At 42.5% G+C, this 24,945-nt stretch overlaps 1 protein-coding gene across 1 annotated transcript in view; it reads left to right on the top strand.

The window, feature by feature from the left end:
* The window catches only part of ELP2 (elongator acetyltransferase complex subunit 2), a gene marked incomplete in the record, with an annotated part of 749,242 nt that overhangs the window by 39,569 nt on the left and 684,728 nt on the right, over nucleotides 1-24,945 (top strand). Inside the window, 2 exon segments of the mRNA XM_053714582.1 lie at nucleotides 3,461-3,525; nucleotides 5,056-5,122. Coding sequence (XP_053570557.1) covers nucleotides 3,461-3,525; nucleotides 5,056-5,122 — 132 coding nt within the window.

Here is a 24,945-nt window from a genome sequence, read left to right as displayed (position 1 = left end):
TTAAAATTGCATGCTCTATCTGAATCACAAATGAAAAATTTTGGGTTCAGTGTCCCTTTTAAGTCAATCTTTATCTAACCAAGATTAATCTTAGTATAGCTGTGCACCAGACCTCCATCTGATCTATCATATTTAATTTGGAAAACTCACACCATCTAGTAGTTAACTGAGTCCATTTCTCCTTTTTTAAACTGTTAACTAAAATGGATAGTGAAATAGAAAAAAGGACCCGAAAGAAGAAAAGAAAAAAATCAAAACCTGTTGGTTGGTTTCCAGTAGTGATAAACTTAACATTTATTTATTAAACCTATGTAACCTCTACTGTATGGCAGGTTAAGTTAGCAACTCAAATTTCTCCAATTCTGCCTCAAGTCTGCTTACCTCTGTCAATCAAAGCCAGGATTTCAAACATCCATTATGAATAGTAAAAAACTTTAACTAAAATGGATAGTGACATTAAAGAAGAGTCCCATTAGGAACAAAATCAGAGCCTGTTGGTCAGTCTCTCTAGTAGTGATTTAACAGTATAATGGCTATTTATAATAAACTTAACATTTTTATTTATTAAACCTGTGTAACCTCTACTGTATGGCATCTTTAACTAGCAACTCATCCTTCTCTAATTCTGCCTCATATCTACCTATCTTTGCAAAACAGAGCAAAGGTTCCAAACATCTTTTATACATACTATTTGAGTATTTGAAATGAGTCAGTTACTTTCAAGTTTCTTTTCCTGTTTCTGCTGCTTCTTGTCTCAGAAACTTTTGAAGATGACTGGGGTCTTCAAAAAACGTCATGCCCTGTTGAGTTTGGAGTTTGAGCCTTGCTGGGAAAGACACTGAACCTCCAGCCTCCAGTAGGGATTTGCAGTACGGCGAGAACTCTCTACGCCTTGTAGAGATCTCCGCCGAGTAATCCTGGAATATAAGGATTTTCTGCCCTTCATATAATAAGGGAGAGTCTTGGCGGTATGCTCTAAGGAGCAGGATTTGATCCTTGAAGTTGAGGTAGCGAATCATGAATTGATGTGGTCCTCTTGTATTTTTGAATCTTGACTGATGTTACCAACTCTATGCGCCCTCTCAGTAACACATGGAATCTCCTCTGGTTTCACCTTTTAGAAGTGAAGGTAAAGTTCGCTCTGCAAACATCAGTAGCTCTGAGCTAGTGACAGTCTCTGGGAGACCTACAATGTGCAAGTTGTTGCATCTTGATTGGTTTTCTAAATCGTCGATCTTATCCATTAACAACTTGTTTTGAGTCTCAAGCGCATTCACCTTTGTTGAGGTTTCTCTTTGCCTGTCCTCGTCGTCACCCACTCTCTGTTCGATCTGTTGGAGTCTAGATGAAAAACTTTTGAATTCAGATGACAATGAGTCCATCCCTGTCTGCAGTTGCTCTATTTTGCGTAAAAATAGAGCTGATATCTGGGAAACAATTTGATGTGTCTCCTGGAGCATAGTATCTGCAGGCTCTGATGTAATTGTTTCTGCAGCATGCACTTCCGCCGTATGCTTTGTCTTTTAAGGTGACAGTGAAGAAGTTGTCTAAAATAACAGTATGGGCACCAGAGTTTAGGGATTGTCTTCACTTAGAGAGGGACATAAAGTATAATAGAGCTGAGCCTGGTGAGAAATCTGGTAATACTGTGGTCATCTGGATGTGTGGTACACAACACCTCCGCTATCTCATATTGCTTTCTCACTACACACCCAGAACAACTCGAGTCTTGATGTTATTATTATCATGTTTGTGTGTGTGTGTTTGTAGGTCTCCGCCTAGCTTGAACAACAATGTTGTAGTATGTGTGCTAGGATATTGCTTTTTCCCTCTGCTCTTCTCTCCCTTCTGCCACAAGTTGCTCATTATTTATCAGACAAGATATCTATTTGTGTTCCTTCTAGTGCACAGTATTGTAGCGTTTATTTCTCAGTACCAACTTTTCTGCTACCACACTGCCCTCCGGTCCACAGGGAAGGGAGTTAGAAGGCCTACTGACAGTTCCAAACTGTGGGGTGTGAGCTAATGAGCGTTAACTCACTCTCAGCGTTCTATGAGTTCCGTCAGTGCCACTTATCAAATGTGTCCTGAGCTATGGATTCAATTCTTTAGTTCCCCCTCCAAGTGTATATATTTATTGTGGCCGGGGGTTGTTTTCAACTTCACTAGCCGTTGTAGTTATCTAGACTTTTTCTGACTGAATATCTGCTATATTAGGGCTTGCATTTGTAAGCGCTCTGCCTATGCTGCGTGTAGTGCCTTTCGTCAGTTTCTTCAGCTTACCGATTGCTTCCAGCTCTCGGCCGTCTTGATCAGCTTTCACAGTTCTGCTTTCTTTCTTTTCCGTCCTGTTCCTTTACATTAACTTGCTTCCTCCTCAATATGGCGCCATCTTTTTGCGCCCTTCTGCTCCTTACTTTGCTGCTTCCGTGGCAAGGGTGATTAAATATCCCTTCACGTTCAGGTCCCGCAATTTCTTGTGCTCCTTCTCCTCTAGGGGCTACAATCATGCAAGGGAAAGCAGTGGGAGCCTGGTTATTTTCACAGTTAATTTTGCAGATTTTACCGGATCTCTTCTTCCTTGCTGCTAACCAGATGCTCCGCCTCCCGGAAGTCTCCTTGTACGTTTTTAGTTTTGACCTTCGTGTGTACTTAAATTGTTGAGTGAGAATTTAAATGTTGTCCTTAATCAAAGTTCTTTAATGTGGAATTTTTTCGGTGTTTAGAGAGTCTCAGGAGGACAACTTTCTTGTTCTTGCCACCATTGTTAAATTCTGAATCCTTATTTTGTTTAAACTTTGATTAAATATATAAAAAGGACCTCTCCTTCACCTGCTATGTAAATGGTCCTTTTTATGATATAAGCATTTTGATGTTGCATAATTACTTTAAGAGGCTGATTTTCAGAATTGTTATACTGTTATGGATTATTGCTGTCATGAAAATATTTTAAAATCCACATTAGCTATAGAATTTGTCTATTATGTCTTATTGTTATTTACATTGTAATTGATTTTTATGATTTTTTTTTTTTCTTCTCTAAATGACACGACACACTACAAATCTAGATATTATTATTTTTTTGTTAACTTCACATACATTTCCATACTTATTTGAGATCATGTAAATGTAATGCTGCATTTTACAAGTTTTGGAAAACTGAACCACAATAATGCCTGCTGAAACCTGTTATGGATGACATGGACTAGAAAATCCCTAATATAAAATCATATTTTGGAGAAAAAAAACATTTTTGCTGTTATGTATTTACAAAACTCTGTATTGTTGGAAGATCTGCAGTATCTTTTGAATAGCAATTATAGGTTTAAAAAAAAAGAAACACTACATGCTAAAATATTCTTTTACTACTTTTTATTGCTTTGCACAGTGCTGTTTTCTAGTCTACACATTTTTTACTTTTTTATGCTTGGGGGGTCTCACTGTTTCTTTGTATTTGTAGTTCCGATTTTATCTTGTGGTGGAGATGACAGCAAGATTCATTTGTATGTACAACAGAATGGGCAGGTAATTTATTCTTTTCTTTTTTGGCAGTGGTTTACATATTGAAATTTACATGCGTTTTCCTTTTCTTTTGATGTATACCCTGCTGCTGTCTTTCCTAATTGTTGGTATAACTACGTTAGTTCTCCCCAGATAGTCCTCATACAAAACAATTCTCATTTGTATGCTACATGTAGAATGCTTGGATAATTAGGACATATAAAGTGTTCCTATTTTAAGATTAGTTTGTGGAGATTTTTTTTTCCCTGCTTCTAAGAAATGTGCTTGTCTTCATTAATTGAATTGCTTAGCTTTGCAGTCAGGTATGCAGCCATGTACAAGAATAAGCTTTCTGAATACTTAGATATGCATAATTTTCCTTATTAAGCATACTTTAAATGGTAAACGTATAATAAAGAGACATTGCTTTAATTACAAAAACCTAAAGAATTTGTGTGAAATAAAGATATAATTTTGCTTAAAGGGACAGTCTACCCCAGAATTGTTATTGTTTAAAAATATAGATAATCCCTTTATTAACCGTTCCCCAGTTTTGCATAACCAACATTATTATATTAATATACTTTTTACCTCTGCAATTACCTTGTATCTAAGCCTCTGCAGACTGCCTCCTTATTTCAGTTCTTTTGACAGACATTCATTTTAGCCAATCAGTGCTGATTCCTAAATAACTCCACGGGAGTGAGCACACTATTATCTATATAGCACACATGAACCAGCCCTGTCTAGCTGGGAACAACTGTCAAAATATACTGATATAAGAGGCAGCCTTCAAGGGCTTTGAAATTATCATATGAGCCTACCTAGGTTTAGCTTTCAAAAATGAATACCAATAGAACATAATTTAATACATTGTAAAGTTGTTTACAATTGCATGCTGTATCATGAAAGTTTTAATTTTGACTAGACTGTCCCTTTAAAGTGAAAGTCAAAAGTTATATAAGGGTACACTGTGTTGCATTTTTATGTCATCCAAATGAAATCGCAGCTAATACAGCTTTATCAGTTGCATACTTCTTATTAATGCTATTGAGTTAATAGTCACTGAACGTCAGTAGAAAGCTCCAATAAGTACTTATGCTCATTGGTTAATTGGCACTTTTAGTAACTCTAAGATACTTAGTATCAGTAGAACATACACAACTGATACTATTATATGTTTATATTTAAATGCAGTTTTCACTTAATATAATTTTTAAGACAAAGAAAATGTAAGCAATTCTAAATGTTGATCTTTCATACGGATGTCTTGTCATCAAGAGAATTATAGTTTCAATCCATAAACGTGGTGACTACATCTGCACCATATATGCGCACATATATATGCACACACTAAACTGGTTCTTAAATGAGTTTCTTTTTTCTGATTTAATACAGTCTATTTCACAGTGTTCTTTTATACCAGTTATTACCGTAGCCTGTAACACTTGGACATGAGTCAAATTTTTATAACATTCTTCTTTAACTTTTTATAAGCTATAAATGTCATGAACTTGACCATAATGAATAACTTTTTTTTTATTTTTTATTTAGTTTCACAAAGTGCAAGTTCTTCATGGACACGAGGACTGGGTGAGAGGTGTGGAATGGGCAGTTAATGGTATGCATACCTCCCCTATATGTACAAATAAAATAATGGTTTTGAAATAAAAGGCAGACTGTGAACCCAATTTAATAATTAGAATTAAATTAAAAGCTTTGGTAAAATTTAAATTTTTGTATCTGTTTTTTCTTAATCATTTACATATTCACATTTCCATCTAAAGGGGAGGAGAGTCCACGGCTTCATTCATTACTGTTGGGAATTAAGAACCTGGCTACCAGGAGGAGGCAAAGACACCCAGCCAAATGCTTAAATACCTCCCTCATCCCCCAGTCATTCTTTGCCTTTCGTCACAGGAGGACAACAGAGAAGTGCCGAAGATCAGAGTAGTCTCTTATGGAGGGTAGTACTCTTCGGAATGGGACTGGAGTTTGAAGTAGTCCTGTCAGCCTCTCAGTGAGAGCCAGGGTGAAAGTTAGAGTCCGGAGATGCAGGGAGAGTCTTTCTGCAAACCCATCCCGACTCATTTTAACTGCTCCACAAGCAATCAGCGTTGACGAGTTTCGCTGCCTGCTTTTTACACTCAAGTCCATGTCAGGAGCGAGGCTACTAACCTGTCACGCTTGAAGGGCCATGTTCCTGTTCTATGGCGTAAATTCTGGTAAGATCGTTTCATTTTTATTATAGAATGATAACACAGAAGTCAGGGACACAGTGTGACGTCTTTTATCTTTTAAGAGAATCAAGGGTTAATATTCCTGCAAAGGGGATTATTGAATGGGGGGGGGGGTTATACATGATATTGTTGTGTCTTTGCTGCGTTATTTGCGAAATGAGGCTCTGGCAATGTGTGGAACTTTCATGTGACTTACTGGAGTATGGTGCAGCTCTTTTTTGGCGCCTTTTCTCCTTAGGCAGGGGCGGTTTCTGCTGGGCATTCCATGTTACTGGGTGTGGCTATCTACTTCCTCTGTTGATAAGCGGAGCAGGAGACAAAACAGTTTCTGTAGTCCGGGTCATAGGAGGTGGTGAGTGCCCCTCCCAGTGGAGGTTATAAAGGTGCCTATTTATTAAGTTAATCTTGTCCTTAATATCAGCGCAAGCTATGGAGGACTCTGACGCGTTAGAGGGCTCACCCTCTTTTTAACTAGGTCTCATTCCTGTGTTTATTGTGAGGAGGTTCTGGTAGAATAGCCTGCTCATCTATGTTCCACATGCCTTAATAAAGTTACGACATCTAAGACCAAATGGATGTCTAGTACTACTGAGCCATCAACCTCTGAGGGGTCCCGTCCCGTGAGGTGCGTTTCCTGCATCTATCTCCTATTGCACATGCAGCGCCCCAGGGTCCAACTATTACTCCTGCGGGAGAAATTTGTTGGCTGTCAGATTTTGCGGATCAACTGCAAACAGCGGTATCGAAAGTGATCCATGCCTTACCACGTTCTGCTAAGCGCAAGCGTAGGGCGTACCATGGCCGCTTGGCTCAGGGGTTGTCTACGCCTAAGGATAATTCTGAGGCGTTATACGACGAGGCCCACTCCGACTCTTCGGAGGAGACTCTTTCTGGATCGGAGTCTGTGTCATCTAAACCTCAGACGGCGGAGGAGCCTTACTTTAGGTTTAGGATGAAAAATTTGCACTTTTTGCTGAAACTTCCAGAAGAACCTATGATTCCTAAGCTTGATAAAGTATATGAGGACAGGGTGGTGCCTCAGGCCTTCCCGGTTCCTGTTAAGATGGCAAAAATTATTAAGAATGAATTGGAGTGATTAGGTTCTTCCCTTTCCCCTTCTTCCTTTTAAGAAACTGCTCCCGGTCCCGTACTCTCAGTTGAAGCTGTGGGGTACTGTCCCTAAGGTGGATGGTGCTATCTCCATGCTTGCAAAGCGGACTACTATTCCCCTGGAGGATAGTTCGTCATTTAAAGAGCCCATGGATAAAAAGTTGGAAAACATGTTAAGGAAAATGTTTCAACATACAGGGTTTGTTTTTCAGCCGGCAGTGGCTGTAGCCGCAGTCGCCAGAGCTGTGACATATTGGTGTGAAACCCTGTGTGAGATTGTCGAGGAGGAGACTTCCATCGACGAGATACAGGACAAGATTAAGGCGCTGAAAATCGCCAATTCTTTCATATGTGATGCCAAAATGCAAATTATCCGCCTGAACACTAAGGGGTCAGGTTTTTCAGTTTTAGCTTGCAGGGCTCTGTGGCTAAAGTCTTGGTCTGCGGACATGACCTCTAAGTTGAGACTGTTGTCGCTGCCTTTTCAAGGAAAGATTCTGTTCGGTTCAGGATTGGATTCGATCATATCCACGGTTACGGGAGGCAAGGGAGCTTTCCTACAGCAGGATAAGAGGGCTAAGCCTAAAGGATCTACTTTTCTCTTACATGGTGTATCCAGTCCACGGATTCATCCTTACTTGTGGGATATTCTCAATCCCTACAGGAAGTGGCAAAGAGAGCACACAGCAGAGCTGTCCATATAGCTCCCCTCAGGCTCCGCCCCCCCAGTCATTCTCTTTGCCGCTCTAACAAGTAGCATCTCCACGGGAGGGTAAAGAGTTTGTGGTGTTAGATTTGTTTTTTTTATTTCTTCAATCAAGAGTTTGTTATTTTAAAATAGTGCCGGTTTGTACTATTTACTCTGAGGCAGAAAGTGATGAAGATTTCTGCTGAGAGGAAAAAGATTTTAGAATGTGGTAACTAAAATCCATTGCTGTTCCCACACAGGACTGTTGAGTACCGGAGAACTTCAGTTGGGGGAACAGTTTGCAGGCTTAACTGCTTCAGGTATGCTCAGTCATTTTTTCTAACAAGACCTGGTAATGCTAGAAGACTGACAGAAATCCCCATGGGGGAAGGTAAGCCATTTTCTGAGACTCAGTATAGAAGGATGGCTTAGGTTAAGGGCTTAAATACTGGTGGACACTGTTATGGGCTAAATCGTTTACTTTATTAGTATAATCTCATATTTGTTAAAGTGTTTTTGACGTTTGGAACACTTTTTGGGGTTTTAATACGCCTGGCATATTGTAAGACACCTAATCTGTCTCAGGAAGGCCCCATAACTCCGGAATGAAGAGGGAGGTGGCCTCATTTTCGCGCCTCAGTTGCACAGTTGTTTTACAAGGCAGCTTCATGCAGCTTCACGTGTAGCGTCCAGAGACTGCAGGGAGGACTCCAGGGAGGCTTATTTTCATCTACAAATAATCCCTAAGGAAGGTAAAGCCACAGCAGAGACTGTGGCACCGTACTGTAGTGTTTTAAACCGGTAGCCTGCTTCATTTAGCTCCGGTTTGGGCAATAAGGGGTTAATTGATTTGAAAATTTGTGTGCAATCATTTCAAAGCATTAGGTTCATATGGTGAAAATTTCATCTAGATCGGATATTTTTGGGTGATTTGGTAAAAAAGTGTGTGCTTTTTATTATTTAAAGACACAGTAACGTTTTTTCAAAAAGTGTTTTTTACTGTATTGTAGTGCTGTCTAAGTCTGTCAAACATGTCTGAGCCTTCAGATAGACCTTGTTCTTTGTTTTTAAAAGCCATGGCGGTACCCCCATGGCATTTGTGTATAAAGTGTGCTAAAGCATCTAAGCATTTTAAAGACCATGCAGTGACACTTAAAAATGTAGCCCAAGATGATTCTTTAACGGAAGGTAATGAGGATAGTCCTTCTTCCTCTCCCCATGTGTCGACACCAGTTACGCCCGCGCAAGCGATGTCTAGTACCTCTAGCGCATTGGCCCCTATTACTTTACAACAATTAGCAGCAGTAATGGATAATTCCCTTGCAGCATTTTTATCCAAACTGCCAGTTTTTCCAAGAAAGCGCGATAGCTCAGTTTTAAATACAGAGGATGAGCAATCAGAAGCTTTGGATAATTTATCTATAGTACCCTCACAACACTCTGAAGTGGCAGTGAGGGATGGTCTGTCTGAGGGAGAAATTTCTGACACAGGAAAAGTTTCTCAGCGGGCAGAGTCAGATTCCTTAGCGTTTAAATTTAAGCTGGAACACCTCCGCGTCCTGCTTAAGGAGGTTTTAGCTACGCTGGATGATTGTGACCCCATGGTGGTCCCAGAAAAATTTTGTAAAATGGACAGGTTTTTAGAGGTCCCTGTACACACTGAGGCGTTTCCGATCCCAAAGAGGGTGGCGGATATTGTGACTAGGGAGTGGGAGAGACCAGGTGTAATGTAAAGAAAATGTTCCCCATAAACGACTCTAGGCGGGACGCGTGGCAGACGGTCCCTAAGGTAGAGGGAGCTGTTTCAACGCTTGCTAAGCGTACAACTATACCGATAGAGGAAGGTTTGCTGAAGAAAATGTTTGTTCAGCAAGGTTTCATGCTCCAGCCAATTGCCTGCATTATTCCTGTAACTACTGCAGCGGCTTTTTGGTTTGAGGCGCTGGAGGAGTCGCTCCAGAGGGAGACTTCATATGACAAAGTCATGGATAGAATTCACGCTTTAAAGCTGGCTAATTCTTTTATCACTGATGCCGCTTTCCAATTAGCTAAGTTAGCGGCGAAAAATTCAGGTTTTGCCATTATGGCGCGCAGGGCGCTTTGGCTTAAATCATGGTCGGCTGACGTGTCGTCCAAAACAAAATTACTAAACATTCCTTTCAAGGGAAAGACCCTTTTTGGTCCTGAGTTGAAAGAAATTATCGCGGATATCACTGGGGGGAAGGGCCATGCCCTCCCGCAGGATAGACCGTTCAAAGCCAAAAACATGGCTAATTTTCGCTCCTTTCGCAACTTCAGGAGCGGACCTGCTTCAACCTCTGCTACCGCTAAGCAAGAGGGTAACGCTTCCCAGCCTAAAGCAACCTCCAAACCCTTGCAGGGCTGGAATAAGGGTAAACAGGCCAAGAAGCCTGCGCCTGCTGCCAAGACAGCATGAAGGGGTAGCCCCAAACCGGGACCGGATCTAGTAGGGGGCAGACTTTCTCTCTTTGCTCAGGCTTGGGCAAGAGACGTTCCAGATCCCTGGGCATTAGAAATCATTGCTCAGGGGGTATCTTCTAGTATTCAAGGACTCTCCCCCAAGGGGAAGGTTCCACATTTCTTGTTTGTCTTCAGACCAAACAAAGAAACAGGCGTTCTTACGCTGTGTCGAAGATCTTTTAAAGATGGGAGTGATACACCCAGTTCCAGTTGCAGAACAAGGGCTGGGATTTTACTCAAACCTGTTTGTAGTTCCCAAAAAGGAAGGAACTTTCAGGCCAATCCTGGATCTAAAAATTCTAAACAAATTCCTCAGAGTTCCATCTTTCAAAATGGAAACTATTCGGACAATCTTGCAGATGATCCAGGAAGGTCAATATATGACTACCGTGGATCTAAAGGATGCGTACCTACATATTCCTATCCACAAAGATCATCATCAGTTCCTAAGGTTCGCCTTTCTGAACACGCATTACCAGTTCGTGGCCCTTCCTTTCGGGTTGGCCACCGCTCCCAGAATTTTCACAAAGGTGCTGGGGTCCCTTCTAGCGGTACTAAGACCGCGGGGCATTGCAGTAGCACCTTACCTAGACGACATCTTAATACAGGCGTCGTCTTTTCACAGAGCAAAGGCTCATACGGACATTGTTCTGGCCTTTCTAAGGTCTCACGGGTGGAAGGTGAACGTAGAAAAGAGTTCTCTGTCCCCGCTCACACGGGTTCCCTTCCTGGGAACACTAATAGACTCGGTAGAAATGAAAATCTTTCTGACAGAAGTCAGGAAGTCAAAACTTTTGAATACTTGCCGAGTTCTTCATTCCATTCCTCGGCCTTCTGTGGCTCAGTGCATGGAGGTAATCGGTCTAATGGTTGCGGCAATGGACGTAGTCCCTTTTGCCCGAATTCATCTAAGACCACTGCAGCTGTGCATGCTCAAACAGTGGAATGGGGATTATGCAGATTTATCTCCTCAAATACAAATGGACCAGAAAACCAGAGACTCTCTTCTCTGGTGGTTGTCTCAGGATCACCTGTCTCAGGGAATGAGTTTCCGCAGACCGGAGTGGATCATTGTCACGACCGATGCCAGGCTGTTAGGCTGGGGTGTGGTCTGGGACTCCCTGAAAGCTCAGGGTCTATGGTCTTGGGAAGAATCTCTTCTCCCGATAAACATTTTGGAACTGAGAGCGATATTCAATACGCTCCAGGCCTGGCCTCAACTAGCGGAGGCCAAATTCATCAGATTTCAATCGGACAACATCACGACTGTAGCGTACATCAATCATCAGGGAGGAACAAAAAGTTCCCTAGCGATGAAGGAAGTAACCAAGATCATCAAATGGGCGGAGGATCACTCCTGCCATCTATCTGCAATTCACATCCCAGGAGTAGACAACTGGGAGGTGGATTATCTGAGTCGTCAGACTTTCCATCCGGGGAAACTCCACCCTGAGGTCTTTGCTCAGCTAACCCAGCTATGGGGCATTCCAGAATTGGATCTGATGGCGTCCCGTCAGAACACCAAACTTCCCCTTTACGGATCCAGGTCCAGGGATCCCAAGGCGGCATTGATAGATGCTTTAGTAGCGCCTTGGTCATTCAGTCTAGCTTATGTCTTTCCACCGTTTCCTCTTCTCCCTCGGCTAGTAGCCAGAATCAAACAGGAGAAGGCTTCGGTAATTCTGATAGCGCCTGCGTGGCCACGCAGGACTTGGTATGCAGACTTAGTGGACATGTCATCGGCTCCACCATGGAAACTGCCATCGAGGCAGGATCTTCTAATTCAAGGTCCATTCAAGCATCCAAATCTAGTTTCTCTGCAACTGACTGCTTGGAGATTGAACGCTTAATTCTAGCTAAGCGTGGGTTCTCTGAATCAGTTATAGATACTCTGATTCAGGCTAGAAAGCCTGTCACCAGGAAAATTTACCATAAGATATGGCGGAAATATCTTTGTTGGTGCGAATCCAAAGGTTACTCGTGGAGTAAGGTTAGGATTCCAAGGATATTGTCTTTTCTCCAAGAAGGATTGGAGAAAGGTTTGTCAGCTAGTTCCTTAAAGGGACAGATATCTGCTCTGTCTATCCTGTTACACAAGTGTCTGGCAGCTGTACCAGACGTTCAGGCGTTTGCACAGGCCCTAGTTAGAATCAAGCCTGTCTACAGACCTGTGGCTCCTCCATGGAGTCTAAATTTAGTTCTTTCTGTTCTTCAAGGGGTTCCGTTTGAACCTTTGCATTCCATAGATATTAAGTTATTATCTTGGAAAGTTTTGTTTTTGGTAGCTATTTCTTCTGCTCGAAGAGTTTCTGAATTGTCTGATTTGCAGTGTAATTCACCCTATCTGGTGTTCCATACAAATAAGGTTGTTTTGCGTACCAAACCTGGTTTCCTTCCAAAAGTGGTTTCTAATAAGAATATTAACCAGGAAATCATTGTTCCTTCTCTGTGTCCTAATCCAGTTTCTAAGAAGGAACGTCTGTTACACAATCTTGATGTGGTTCGTGCTTTAAAATTCTATTTAAAAGCAACTAAAGATTTCAGACAAACATCGTCCTTGTTTGTTGTCTATTCTGGTAAGAGGAGAGGTCAGAAAGCGACTGCTACCTCTCTTTCCTTCTGGCTTAAAAGCATCATCCGATTGGCTTATGAGACTGCTGGACAACAGCCTCCTGAACGAATTACAGCTCATTCCACTAGAGCTGTGGCTTCCACGTGGGCTTTCAAGAATGAGGCTTCTGTTGAACAGATTTGTAAGGCAGCGACTTGGTCTTCACTGCATACATTTGCCAAATTTTACAAATTCGATACTTTTGCTTCTTCGGAGGCTATTTTTGGGAGAAAGGTTTTGCAAGCAGTGGTGCTTTCCGTTTAGGTTACCTGACTTGTTCCCTCCCTTCATCCGTGTCCTAAAGCTTTGGTATTGGTATCCCACAAGTAAGGATGAATCCGTGGACTGGATACACCATGTAAGAGAAAACAGAATTTATGCTTACCTGATAAATTACTTTCTCTTACGGTGTATCCAGTCCATGGCCCGCCCTGGCAATTAAGTCAGGTTCAAATTTATTTTAGTAAAACTACAGTCACCACTGCACCCTATAGTTTCTCCTTTTTCTCCTAACCGTCGGTCGAATGACTGGGGGGCGGAGCCTGAGGGGAGCTATATGGACAGCTCTGCTGTGTGCTCTCTTTGCCACGTCTTGTAGGGATTGAGAATATCCCACAAGTAAGGATGAATCCTTGGACTGGATACACCGTAAGAGAAAGTAATGTATCAGGTAAGCATAAATTCTGTTTTCGTCCCTTTCGTGCGGACAAGGCCCAGCGCCAGCAGCCCGCCACGAAAGCAGACCAGTCCAAGGATACTTGGAAACCGGCTCATTCTTGGAACATGTCTAAGCAGAGCAAAAAGCCAGCCGAGACAAAATCATCATGAAGGGGCGGCCCCTGACCGGTCTTGGGACCAAGTAGGGGGCAAATTATCTCTCTTCTCAGAAGCATGGTTACAGGACGTTCAGGACCCTTGGGTTCTGGACGTTGTCGCCCAGGGCTACAGGATAGGGTTCAGATCCCATCCGCCAGGGGCAGATTCCTTCTATCAAACCTGTCTTCAAGACTGGAAAAGAGAGAAGCCTTTCTAGAATGTGTGGGAGATCTCTCTAGGTGCTGTTGTACCAGTACCCAAAGCAGAAAGAGGTCTAGGGTACTATTCCAATCTTTTTGTGGTTCCAAAGAAGGAGGGCACATTCCGCCCGATTCTGGACCTAAAGTGTTTGAACAAGTTTCTGAGTGTTCCATCGTTCAAGATGGAGACAATCCGATCTTTTTTGCCCCTAGTTCAAGAGGGACAGTTCATGACAACCATAGACTTGAAGGACGCTTCAGACTCATGGTCTCCATCATAGACGTCATTCCATTTGCCAGGTTTCATCTCAGACCTCTTCAATTGTGCATGTTAAGACATTGGAACAGCGATCATTCAAATCTATCTCAGCAGATATCCATGGATGCTCGGACCAGATACTCGCTCTCTTTGTGGATCCGTCCAGAGCAACTGTTCATGGGGACATCCTTCTTGAGACCGTCCTGGGAGATTGTGACCACGGACGCGAGTCTGGCAGGATGGGGAGCTGTTTGGGGTGCCAGGATGGCACAAGGAAAATGGTCCCAGGAGGAGTGTCTCCTTCCGATAAATATTCTGGAACTCCAAGCAATTTACAATGCTCTGAGGGCATGGCTTCTTCTGGGGTCGTTCAGCTTCATCAGGTTCCAGACCAACAACATTACCTCAGTGGCTTACGAGGAGCTCCCTAGCTATGAGGGAGGTGTCTCGAATCTTGGAGTGGACGGAGTGCCACAAATGCTCGCTTTCAGAGATTCACATTCCAGGTGTGGACAACTGGGAAGCAGACTTTCTCAGCAGGCAATCCTTCCTTCCGGGGGAATGGTCTCTTCCCCCCGAAGTGTTTGCAGAGATTTGTCTCAGGGGAACGCCAGAGATAGACCTCATGGCGTCCAGAATCAATTGCAAACTACCCTGATATGGGTCGAGGTCCAGGGGTCCCCAGGCAGAGCTGATAGATGCCTTAATGGTGCCTTGGGAGTTCAACCTAGCTTACATTTTTCCACTGTTACTACTTCTACCTCGTGTAGTGGCTCGCATCAAACAGGATCGAGCTTCGGCCATTCTGATTGATCCATCGTGACCGCGGAGGACGTGGTTTGCGGATCTGGTGTGGATGTCATCCTCTCCGCCGTGGAGGTTACCCTGGCGCAGGGATCTGCTGGAACAGGGACCCTTTCAACATCAAAATCTCGATTCTCTCAGGCTGACTGCGTGGAGATTGAATACCTAGTGTTACAAACTGCTATTTGTAACTGGCCCTTTAAATGGAAAATTGCCCTGCTTCCCTGGATTTTGGAGAAGCCTATTTGCCAGCCTCCTTCCTCATGACTATGGCCCCTGGAAGATTGTGCCCCTAAGAGCATATTAACTTTTATTGGGTGTGTATGGCCCTTTAAGAACCGTCTGGGGACATATTGTGACTTTGGTGAACAATGCCCCTTTAAGACTATGTCCCCAGACCTGTGAAATGACTTGTCCCTGGATTTCTCCCACTTGGTTCAGTTTCATTGTGTGCCATTAAGAGTTAATTTTGTTCAATTCTAAATACAAGTTTGCTGGGATCAGCTCTAATTAGGTTTAGTGATAAACCTTACCATTGTCTAATCAGACTGCTAGTGATAAGGTGGACTGCATTGTTTTATTGTGTGTAACTTGTTATCTGCTGAAGTAATGTTGTGGCCTGTCAAAGGGAGTGTCTCTCTATCTAATATCAAATGTGTGATGGGGGATTTTATGCCTCCCCCTGAGAGTGTCCTGTTTGCATGTAACCTCAATAAAAAGCAGGCTGTGTGTTCCAGCACATCAGACCTATTCTGACCCTCTAACTTGCAGCTTTGACTCATGTTTGTAGGGTACAGCTTATATCACTACAGGGATTGCTGACTACGGTGCTGATGATTCTTTGGTGAGTGCTAGGAGCATCCTTTTCTAAGGTCCAACTTCCAGCCAGCCTGGAGGCAACCGTAACATTTGGCGGCAGCGGTGGGATAGCGTCCTAGCGCAAGGAGCAGCACCACAACAGCACTGGTATCGTAGGAGAGTTATTGAGGGCAACGCTAGCCACTGCGCAGCGTCCCTACCTACAGCAGCATGGAGCTGACAAGACACTGGTCAGAACCCTGTGAAGAGCACCTCAACCTGATCCGTCGCTATGAGGGCGCTGATTTCGTTCCAGAGGTAAAGAGGCGGCTAGTCCGATATGGTCCAGACCCTGCACAGGAGGTAGTCAGTCGAATCATCCGAAAATTGGCTACTGAGAACGAAGCGGCACGAGCCTTTGAGCGCCAACTGTGGAGTTTGGGGGTATGGACACCTGCTCTCCAGCGAGAAAATGAGTTACAGGGGGCAGAGACAGTTGGTCCTGTCCCCCAGCAGCAGAGGAATATGCAGGGAATTGTGAGCCCAGACTCCATTCCCCAGCGGCTGGAAGTATGTATGGGAGAGGAGCTTGTTACCCCCTCTCCCCAGCGGCAGCTTAACGCACCAGGGGGAGACAGTAAGCCCCACAACCGTGCAGATGGGACCGTGGTCTCTGCACTTACAGCACAGGGGGCAGAGACAGTTGCTCCTGTCCCCCAGCAGCAGAGTGAATTGCAGGGACTTGGGAGCCCAGACTCCATTCCCCAGTGGCAGGCTGAGTTACAGGGGGCAGAGACAGTTGGTCCTGTCCCCCAGCAGCAGAGTGAATTGCAGGGAATTGGGAGCCCAGACTCCATTCCCCAGCGGCAGGCTGAGTTAAAGGGGGCAGAGACAGTTGGTCCTGTCCCCCAGCAGCAGAGGAATATGCAGGGAATTGGGAGCCCAGACTCCATTCCCCAGCGGCAGGCTGAGTTACAGGGGGCAGAGACAGTTGGTCCTGTCCCTCAGCAGCAGAGGAATATGCAGGGAATTGGGAGCCCAGACTCCATTCCCCAGCGGCTGGAAGTATGTATGGGAGGGGAGCTTGTAACCCCCTCTCCCCAGCGGCAGCTTAACGCACCAGGGGGAGACAGTAAGCCCCACAACCGTGCAGATGGGACCGTGGTCTCTGCACTTACAGCACAGGGGGCAGAGACAGTTGCTCCTGTCCCCCATCAGCAGAGTCAGATGCAGTGGATTGGGAGCCCAGTCTCCATTCTCCAGCTAACTCCTAACTTGGGCCCAGGGTTAACAGTGGAGATGTTAACCCCCACTGACCCCCACGTTCCCTTTGCCACCGGGCAGGACTATGCCCCAATGCCCCCAGCAGAAGAGCTGGCATTAGGACAGAGCGCTGCTGGCCTCTGCCCTACAGACCCCCTTGTTACAGGGCTGGCCTGCAAACCCCTCACCCCAGCAGAAGCGCTGGCACCAGGGCAGAGTGCCGCTGGCCTCTGCCCCCCAAGTACCACCAGCTATTTGCCCAGCTGCGCCAGGAACGCCGAGGATGCTACACTTTCATCCTACAACCTGGAACCTACAGGCCAGTACTACTTATTGTGGGGGGGCTACTTTGCTGCTAATGTTTATTTGTGGGTGGGTTACGAGACTAACTTAGGCACTGACCGACAGAAGGTCAGGTGCCTGGTTAGTCTCCCTCCAAAAGGGGAGATATGTTACAAACTGCTATTTGTAACTGGCCCTTTAAATGGAAAATTGCCCTGCTTCCCTGGATTTTGGAGAAGCCTATTTGCCAGCCTCCTTCCTCATGACTATGGCCCCTGGAAGATTGTGCCCCTGAGAGCATATTAACTTTTATTGGGTGTGTATGGCCCTTTAAGAACCGTCTGGGGACATATTGTGACTTTGGTGAACAATGCCCCTTTAAGACTATGTCCCCAGACCTGTGAAATGACTTGTCCCTGGATTTCTCCCACTTGGTTCAGTTTCATTGTGTGCCATTAAGAGTTAATTTTGTTCAATTCTAAATACAAGTTTGCTGGGATCAGCTCTAATTAGGTTTAGTGATAAACCTTACCATTGTCTAATCAGACTGCTAGTGATAAGGTGGACTGCATTGTTTTATTGTGTGTAACTTGTTATCTGCTGAAGTAATGTTGTGGCCTGTCAAAGGGAGTGTCTCTCTATCTAATATCAAATGTGTGATGGGGGATTTTATGCCTCCCCCTGAGAGTGTCCTGTTTGCATGTAACCTCAATAAAAAGCAGGCTGTGTGTTCCAGCACATCAGACCTTTTCTGACCCTCTAACTTGCAGCTTTGACTCATGTTTGTAGGGTACAGCTTATATCACTACAGGGATTGCTGACTACGGTGCTGATGATTCTTTGGTGAGCCAGAAAATAAGATTGAAATCCAGCACTCAGACCCAAGGTGTGTGCAAGCTAGCACAGGATCACTGCAAGGATCCAAACAGTATCCAAAATCTTCAAAAAATGCAGCAGCACCACTTCTCATATAAAAAGTTCCTTTATTAAACACATAGTAGGAGCAGGTAAAATAGAACGACGTTTCGGGTGGTTATCCCTTAGTCATGTTCACATAATGTTTGTTAGACTTAATCACCTTTAAATAGTCATCAGTCAGGTGAGACCACACCTTTCACCTTAATTACTTAGATATACATTTTTCTTAGCCTCTATTGCCATCTAGTGGTCTAACCCATATCAAACATACAATTTTATTATACAAAAACATATTTTTTTTAAAAAAGAGAACAATCACATTTGTTGAAGAGCAGATATCAAAAATGTCAAAATATAAAATTATAAAATTAAATGCCAGAAAAGGAATTGTATAAAGATAAAAATCTTTTACTTTACAGGAATACACTTAAATCAAGTTCCCTATTCATACCATTGGGGATTAAGCAATCTAATTTATTGATCCAAAATGCCTCACGTTTTTTGAGAAGCAGTTCTCTATTGCCGCCACGTCTAGGGCTCTGTATATGGTCTATTATTTGAAATCTTAGTTGTGCAATAGAGTGACCTTTACTCAAGAAATGGTGGGCAACTGGGGCCTTTAAATCTCCTGTCCTAATATTGGATTTATGTTGAATTATTCTATCTCTCACCCTCTGGGTCGTCTCTCCGATATAAATTAACCCACACGGACATTTAATTAGATATATAACAAAATTAGCATTACAATTGTAGTAGCCCTTTATTTTAAATTTCTGTCCCGTAAGGGGGTGGATGAATATATCAGATTTTATCATGTTATTGCAACTGGAGCAATTAAGACAAGGGAAACAGCCATTTCTTTCTGAAGTAATGTACCCCAATTTGGATTTCTTACTAGAACCCACGTCAGCCTTAACAATTTTGTCTTTTAAACTAGGAAGTCTAGTGTAGGCTGGCATAGGTGGTTGGCGGAATGCTAGTACCTCAGGATTACACTCACTCAAAACATGCCAGTGTTTCCTAATGATCCTTTGTATTTCTGAACTGCAAGAATTGTATTCAGACACAAATACCATCCTGTCAGGGTCCTTTCTCTTATTGGTATTTCCAGTATTAACCCTTTCGTCAGGTAGTTGTATCACCTTATCAATAGTCTCCTGAATCAAATCAGGGGGATAACCACGCTGCACAAATCTAATGCCCGTCTCCTGTAGTCTCTGCAAAGCCAGGGCTTTGTCTTTCACTATTCGCTTAACTCTTAACATTTGACTGTAAGGCAAAGATTTCACCAAAGCAGGTGAATGGGCACTAGAGAAGTGTAGGAGGCTATTCCTATCAGTATCCTTTCTAAATATATCTGTTTTTAGAAGGGAACCATCTTTATAGATTTTAGTATCAAGGAAGTTAATAGATTCTTCACTCCAAGACATTGTAAATTTAATACATCCTGATGCCCTGTTCAATTCACTCACAAATTGTTGTAGGGATCCAACGTCACCCCACCAAATGCCAAATATATCATCTATGTAACGCCACCAGGTGGCGCCACATAGAATGAAGAGCTCATTTTCATATACAAATTTCTCCTCAAAAATATTCATAAAAATATTGGCATAGGTGGGGGCGACGTTGGACCCCATAGCAGTTCCTTGTTTTTGTAAGAAATAAGAATCCTCAAAAAGGAAATAATTACAGTGCAGAATAATTTCCATTAACTCTATAATAAATTGCTGTTGCATAGCAGTGAACCTATTACTTTTGCCAATAGCATACCTGATAGAATCTAACCCACTGCTATGTGGTATGGACGTGTAGAGGCTAACAATGTCCAAGCTATACAAGATACATTTATCCATATTTCCTGCTCCTACTATGTGTTTAATAAAGGAACTTTTTATATGAGAAGTGGTGCTGCTGCATTTTTTGAAGATTTTGGATACTGTTTGGATCCTTGCAGTGATCCTGTGCTAGCTTGCACACACCTTGGGTCTGAGTGCTGGATTTCAATCTTATTTTCTGGATTACTACTGCTATTATCCCTGCACCTACCCGGCCATGGAGGACACATTAGATTCTCAAGGAGCAAAGGTTTTTGCATACACAGATGTTGAAGCTGCCAGAATCACTACCCTGGTAAGGGGCTCTCGTGACTTTCTGAGGACACCACAGACAGAAGTCAATATGAATAATTATGAGAGACTTGCTAAAAGAAATATGTCTTATCAATTGCATGCATCTACTTTGGCAGAATACTACAGAATTAAACGCATCCCTAGAGGATTGAGGATGAGTACAAGACCAACACTTTTATCAAGCAATAAGGACTACTGCACTAAATTTGAACAAATTTTGAACAAATGTTCACTGGACTTAATCGTACTCACGGTTGAGTATTTGCAGATGGCCATTGATGCCCAGACAGATGAAATCAAGGAGGTAGTCGCAAGCCTCAAACAATCCGCAGGAGATCTCGACATCGATAAATCTATAAAGGAAATAAACATGAAGATTATGGAGCTGAAAAAAGAGCTTGAAAATAAGAAGCGGATCAAATTCAACCGTGATGAGAACGATTACCTTACCGGAGCGGTTTACAGGTGGACCCGGGACCCAACCGGAAGCTCAAGAAACGTCACTTCCGGTGCGGCTCGTCGAAGAGAACGGAGGTCACAGAAGACGGCTAGCAGCTCTGACAGCACCATGGAATCCACCTCAGGGGATTCAGATGTCGGAGGAGACGGGGCGGTAGGAGGCATCACCGCAAAACCAGTCCACAACAAGGTGTCACAGGTACCGCCAAGGAAGACACGCCGGGCGAACAAACACTAGTGCTGAACATCTCTAAGGTAGAACTCTCAAATGCCCAATACAAGGTGTTGGAGAAGGGACTTTCTTTTTGTAAACAAGATCATTGTAATTGGTTTAAATTAGATCAGGACCTTTACAAATTTAATAGAAACCTTAAGCTAAAATCCTTTTTTTCCAATGCTTATGATGGGTTTAAAAATCAATTGAAAAATGTTTCTACCCCTGATGATTTAGCTATTAAGAGTCTTGGATTGAAAAATAAGAGTGCATTTGTTCCAACTTGCTATGATTCAAGTATTGATGTTTTCATGAAATTGGTTAAGTCTGATTTGGATAACCTTAAGAAAAAATGTTGTAAGAAGAAATTACGTTTTTTGCCCAATATGTCTAAAGAAGATAGTCAAGCCTTACAAGCAATTTGCAATAATAAAGAATTGATTTGCAAACAAGCTGATAAGGGCGGTGCCACAGTTATTTTAGATAGGGGGTACTATATTGGTGAAATTAAATCTCAATTAGCTAACACTGATGTATATATGCTATTAACCTCAGACCCCACATCTAAAATTGCAGTAGACATAAAAAGATGCATCCAGAGAGCATTCCAGAATGGAATTATTGATAATGAAACCAAAAATTATCTTATTAAAGAGGAATACACTATACCAGTACTTTACACTCTCCCAAAGGTTCATAAGAATCTAGGGACCCCCCCTGGACGTCCCATAGTGGCGGGTTCTGACTCTATTTTTACAAATATATCCATATACCTTGACAGACTGTTGAGACCATTTGTAGCTCAGGCTATGTCTTTTATTAAAGACACTAATGACTTTTTATCTAAGATTGAGGGTCTGCCAGGAAATATGGATAAATGTATCTTGTATAGCTTGGACATTGTTAGCCTCTACACGTCCATACCACATAGCAGTGGGTTAGATTCTATCAGGTATGCTATTGGCAAAAGTAATAGGTTCACTGCTATGCAACAGCAATTTATTATAGAGTTAATGGAAATTATTCTGCACTGTAATTATTTCCTTTTTGAGGATTCTTATTTCTTACAAAAACAAGGAACTGCTATGGGGTCCAACGTCGCCCCCACCTATGCCAATATTTTTATGAATATTTTTGAGGAGAAATTTGTATATGAAAATGAGCTCTTCATTCTATGTGGCGCCACCTGGTGGCGTTACATAGATGATATATTTGGCATTTGGTGGGGTGACGTTGGATCCCTACAACAATTTGTGAGTGAATTGAACAGGGCATCAGGATGTATTAAATTTACAATGTCTTGGAGTGAAGAATCTATTAACTTCCTTGATACTAAAATCTATAAAGATGGTTCCCTTCTAAAAACAGATATATTTAGAAAGGATACTGATAGGAATAGCCTCCTACACTTCTCTAGTGCCCATTCACCTGCTTTGGTGAAATCTTTGCCTTACAGTCAAATGTTAAGAGTTAAGCGAATAGTGAAAGACAAAGCCCTGGCTTTGCAGAGACTACAGGAGATGGGCATTAGATTTGTGCAGCGTGGTTATCCCCCTGATTTGATTCAGGAGACTATTGATAAGGTGATACAACTACCTGACGAAAGGGTTAATACTGGAAATACCAATAAGAGAAAGGACCCTGACAGGATGGTATTTGTGTCTGAATACAATTCTTGCAGTTCAGAAATACAAAGGATCATTAGGAAACACTGGCATGTTTTGAGTGAGTGTAATCCTGAGGTACTAGCATTCCGCCAACCACCTATGCCAGCCTACACTAGACTTCCTAGTTTAAAAGACAAAATTGTTAAGGCTGACGTGGGTTCTAGTAAGAAATCCAAATTGGGGTACATTACTTCAGAAAGAAATGGCTGTTTCCCTTGTCTTAATTGCTCCAGTTGCAATAACATGATAAAATCTGATATATTCATCCACCCCCTTACGGGACAGAAATTTAAAATAAAGGGCTACTACAATTGTAATGCTAATTTTGTTATATATCTAATTAAATGTCCGTGTGGGTTAATTTATATCGGAGAGACGACCCAGAGGGTGAGAGATAGAATAATTCAACATAAATCCAATATTAGGACAGGAGATTTAAAGGCCCCAGTTGCCCACCATTTTTTGAGTAAAGGTCACTCTATTGCACAACTAAGATTTCAAATAATAGACCATATACAGAGCCCTAGACGTGGCGGCAATAGAGAACTGCTTCTCAAAAAACGTGAGGCATTTTGGATCAATAAATTAGATTGCTTAATCCCCAATGGTATGAATAGGGAACTTGATTTAAGTGTATTCCTGTAAAGTAAAAGATTTTTATCTTTATACAATTCCTTTTCTGGCATTTAATTTTATAATTTTATATTTTGACATTTTTGATATCTGCTCTTCAACAAATGTGATTGTTCTCTTTTTTAAAAAAAATATGTTTTTGTATAATAAAATTGTATGTTTGATATGGGCTAGACCACTAGATGGCAATAGAGGCTAAGAAAAATGTATATCTAAGTAATTAAGGTGAAAGGTGTGGTCTCACCTGACTGATGACTATTTAAAGGTGATTAAGTCTAACAAACATTATGTGAACATGACTAAGGGATAACCACCCGAAACGTCGTTCTATTTTACCTGCTCCTACTATGTGTTTAATAAAGGAACTTTTTATATGAGAAGTGATTCTTTGGTGAGCGCTAGGAGCATCCTTTTCTACGGTCCAACTTCCAGCCAGCCTGGAGGCAACCGTAACACCTAGTCTTGGCCAAGAGAGGCTTTTCGGAAAGTGTGATTGATACTCTAGTTCCTTAAAGGGACAGATTTCGGCATTGTCAGTCTTGTTGCATAGGAGACTCGCTGAGCTCCCTGACATTCAATCCTTTGTTCAGGCTCTGTCTAGAATCAGGCCTGTCTTTAGACATTCTGCTCCCCCATGGAGCTTAAATTTGGTCCTTAAGGTTTTGCAGAGGGTTCTGTTTGAGCCTATGCATTCTATTGACATTAAATTGGACAGTCTAGGCCAAAATAAACTTTCATGATTCAGATAGAGCATGTAATTTTAAACAATTTTCCAATTTACTTTTATCACCAATTTTGCTTTGTTCTCTTGGTATTCTTAGTTGAAAGCTTAACCTAGGAGGTTCATATGCTAATTTCTTAGACCTTGAAGGCCACCACTTTTCAGAATGCATTTTAACAGTTTTTCACCACTAGAGGGTGTTAGTTCATGTGTTTCATATAGATAACACTGTGCTTGTGCACGTGAAGTTATCTGGGAACAGGCACTGATTGGCTAAACTGCAAGTCTGTCAAAAGAACTGAAATAAAGGGGCAGATTGCAGAGGCTTAGATACAAGATAATCACAGAGGTTAAAAGTATATTATTATAACTGTGTTGGTTATGCAAAACTGGGGAATGGGTAATAAAGGGATTATCTATCTTTTAAAACAATAAAAATTCTGGTGTAGACTGTCCCTTTAAGATTCTGTCCTGGAAGGTTCTCTTCCTGTTGGCCATTGCGTCGACACGCAGAGTATCTGAGTTGGCTGCTTTGCGATGTGAGCCGCCTTATCTAGTTTTTCATGAGGATAAGGCTGTGCTTCGCACTGGTTTGGGGTTTCTTCCCAAGGTGGTTTCTAACCGTAACATCATTTAGGAAATAGTGGTTCCTTCTTTGTGTCCTAACCCTTCTTCCTTTAAGGAGAGGTTACTTCATAATCTGGATGTGGTTGGTGCTCTGAAGTTTTTTTATCTTCAGGCTACGAAGGATTTCAGACAGTCTACATCTCTTCTTGTGGTGTATTCAGGGAAGCACAAGGGGCAGAGCGCCTCTTCTACTACTTTGTCCTTTTTGGTTGAGGAGCTTGATTTGCTTGGTCTATGAGACAGTGGGACATAAGCCTCCTCAGAGGATCACAGCTCATTAAACTAGAGCTGTTGCTTCTTCTTGGGCCTTCAAGAATGAGGCCTCTATGGAGCAAATTTGTAAGGCGGCTACCTGGTCCACCTTACACACTTTTACAAAGTTTTACAAATTTGACGTGTTTGCTTCTGCGGAAGTCGTTTTTGGAAGACAGGTTTTGCAGGGTGTGGTGCCCTCAGATTAGGGTCCGCCTTTTACCCTCCCGGTTTTATTCAGTGTCCTTTAGAGCTTGGGTATATGTTCC

Source organism: Bombina bombina, chromosome 5 (genome assembly GCF_027579735.1).
Source record: "Bombina bombina isolate aBomBom1 chromosome 5, aBomBom1.pri, whole genome shotgun sequence".
Taxonomy (NCBI): Eukaryota; Metazoa; Chordata; class Amphibia; order Anura; family Bombinatoridae; genus Bombina; species Bombina bombina.
This window is presented reverse-complemented; position numbering and strand designations above follow the sequence as displayed.